The 3,289-nt window shown below is 35.2% G+C and overlaps 1 protein-coding gene across 1 annotated transcript; it reads right to left on the minus strand.

Moving 5' to 3' along the window:
• Positions 1-747: 747 nt before the first annotated feature.
• Positions 748-1,509, minus strand: LOC147498603 (uncharacterized). Its single transcript, XM_086563283.1, has one exon. It carries the CDS (start codon positions 1,507-1,509, stop codon positions 748-750), a length of 762 nt encoding a protein of 253 aa, XP_086419409.1.
• Between the last annotated feature and the right edge of the window lie 1,780 nt (positions 1,510-3,289).

The raw sequence follows: 3,289 nt of genomic DNA on the forward strand, positions 1-3,289 counted from the left end.
GGTAGTAACTAACACTTCGCCCTGTCTCACTGCACCCATTAACGTTTTTCCCCTCTCACGCGGTTTTCGGATCCCAGTGTAGTCAGGTATGTTGAATCTATTTCGGATATCTTCAGTTGTTAGTACATTCACTGTACGGTCCATTATCACATTGTCTCCTGGTACCCATCATTGCATTGGTGGTGCATATGTCGTACTGCATTCAACAACAAGTTAATACGCTTCATACGGTTATGTTCTAATTCATCTATTTAGCCCATCACCTTAGCCATTTATTCCGTTTCATTTTATTTTTACAAAGCTAAGCCTTTTAAAAAGCCCATTCGGTCCAAATAGATTTCATTATTCATTTTCGAAGAGCCTTTCAAATATTTTCCAAAAGGCCCATCCAAAAAAAAAAAAAAAAAAAAACAGCCCGCTTATCTTATTCTCTTGCTGCCCTATACCACCGGCACCGGTGGCCGCCCGACAACAGTTTTTCATCAACCTTCAAGCACCGTGAGGGGGAAAATCTGTCTTAAGGATATAGTGTATCTACACTAGGCTCGAATTTAACTAAGAAGTACAAGACACGTACAAGACAATATGTTTGTATAGTTTGGTAATTGGTAAAGATAAGTACAATTAAGTTGTATATTCCTAACTACTTAAGACAGATTTTTCTTTGGTAAATTAAGTTTATTCGTTGAACTAAATGTGTGTTCATGATATATTTGTTATATCAATTTGATTTTCTAGCTTGTTTAGTTAACAATAAGTATATATTTGGAATAAATTTCCTATAGTATCAGGGACATGCATCATGCCTACAAAATGGTTTATCACACAACCTTTCTTGTCGACATATCGCAAACAAATAGCCATTTGCTCCTTAATCGACGTATCACAAGCTTCGTCAATCAAAACGACAAATAATTCTTCTCCAAGGTCTTTCATAATAGCATTAACAGTTTCAACAGCAGCTGCATTTACTAAAGCCTTCTGAATATCAGGTGATGTAAATTTGAGATTTTTCAGAGCATTGTTAAGAGCGACATTGTCAACAACTTTACTATGAAGAGCTAAGAATATTAAAAGCTTAAGGAAGTTTCCCTTGTTTTTAGAGCTTTCAGATTCATCGTGACCACGAAAAGCTAATCCTTGGCGTAAAAGAAATCGGATAACATCAAGAGAAGCAGTTAAACGAAGTTGATAGTTAATCCGTTTTTGGTCCAAATGCTTGACAATTAAGTTATTGATGTGTTGGTCTTGCTTCATTAGATGCTCACTCTTCATACATGCTTTGTTATGAGCACTATTATGGTTCCCAACATGATCTTCAATCCTTATACAATTTTTCCAACTCCTAAACCCACCATTGATGAAAGTATCCCTATTATCTCCAGACTCTCGGCTCCACGAGTAACAGTGTAAGCAAAAAACAACATCCGTATGTGTGAATGCTATACTCCAACCAATTTCCATACATAGTGAAAAAGTCTTTATTGAAACGCCAAACCTTATTTCCATCTTGTGTTGGTAGATAGTGAGCTTGAAATGGTTGACTAGGCCCTCTTAGCAAGTTCACCCTTCTAACAGCTTCTTGATCTTTGGATGATAATCAGAAACTTTAGGTCATAACCCAAGGTCGGATTCAAGATTCGACACATCAACCTCAATACAAGTTAGACTTATCTTTTTCGATCTAGGCTCCATCTACACTTCCTCATTGTTATGAATATTTTGAATAGGAGCCACCAGATTAGACACATCTTCACAATTTCTTTTTTGAAACAATAAACTATCGATTTTCTGATTTTCATTATTGAAAAAAAAAAAAAAAAAAAAAAAAAAAAAAAAAAAACGTTTACTCTGAGACAGAGAGAGAGAGACCACTGTAGAAAATAAAAAATGGAGAATGAAGGTTGAAGAGAAGAAGCTTTGAATAAGTGTAGCAGTAGCAGGCTAGCAGCACCTGGTTTGAATTTTTAAAATCAAAATGTTTAAAAGTAAAAACCCCATTTTTTTTACAAGAAATTGGTCCCAAGGCCCAATTTTGGGGAAAATGAAGTCTAGAGGACACATTTTTTTGTGAGTAACTCACAAGGACAAATTTTGGGGAAAAGTAACTCACGAACCCACTATTTTAAAATTAGTAACCCTCAAGGACAAAATAAGTTGGCCTCGCCTTTTTACATTTTTTTAAATGCCAGTTATACCCTTCCGTGAAAATAACCCTCAAGGACAAATGGCTCGAATTTAAAATAAATATTTTCCAATTTTACCCTTTCTGTTATTTTACTATGAACAATGAGTGTTCATACCTTCTGCTGGTGTATGAACAATGATTGTTCATATCCAAATAGGTGAATGTACCTTATACAATATATTGATGTATGAACATTGAATGTTCATGGATGAACATTGAATGTTTATACCCAAAGGACTATGAACATTCAATGTTCACACCCAATCAATGTTCATACCCAAAGACTATGAACACTGAATGTTCATACCCAAAGGACCAAGGACTATGAACATCGAATGTTCATACCCAAAGGACTATGAACTTTGAATGTTCATACCCAATCAATGTTCATACCCAAGGACTATGAACATTAAATGTTCACTATGAACATCGAATGTTCATACCCAAAGGACTATGAACATTGAATGTTTATACCCAATCAATGTCCATACCCAAGGACTATGAACATTGAATGTTCATAGTCATTCAATGTTCATACCCAAAGGACTATGAACATTGAATGTTCATACCCAATCAATGTTTATAGTCCTTGGGTATGAACATTCAATGTTCATAGTGAACATTCAATGTTCATAGTCCTTGGGTATGGACATTGATTGGGTATAAACATTCAATGTTCATAGTCCTTTGGGTATGAACATTCGCTGAAAACAAATTAAAAGTAGTCATGAACAATGATTGTTCATGTTTGATGTATGAACACTTTTAATGTATGAACAGTGATTTTTCATACTCCCAAATAGGTATGAACAATCCATGTTCATAACTTGATCAATGTTCATACCTATTAGATCATTGTTCATAGCTCCAATAGGTATGAACACTCATTGTTCATAGCTAATGTTTGTAATTGGGGGTATAAACAATGAGTGTTCACACCTGCTTAAAGGTATGAACAATGATTGCTCATACTAAATACACCAAGTCGTTTCGTCTGGGCCGGGCCGTTAATTATTTCGCATCAGGGGTATACTTGATATTTCATCTACCCGATCCATTTTTTATTTCGCATCAAGGGTATACTTGACCTTTCATCTACCC

This window comes from Coptis chinensis, chromosome 5 (assembly GCF_015680905.1).
Source record: "Coptis chinensis isolate HL-2020 chromosome 5, ASM1568090v1, whole genome shotgun sequence".
NCBI lineage: Eukaryota > Viridiplantae > Streptophyta > Magnoliopsida > Ranunculales > Ranunculaceae > Coptis > Coptis chinensis.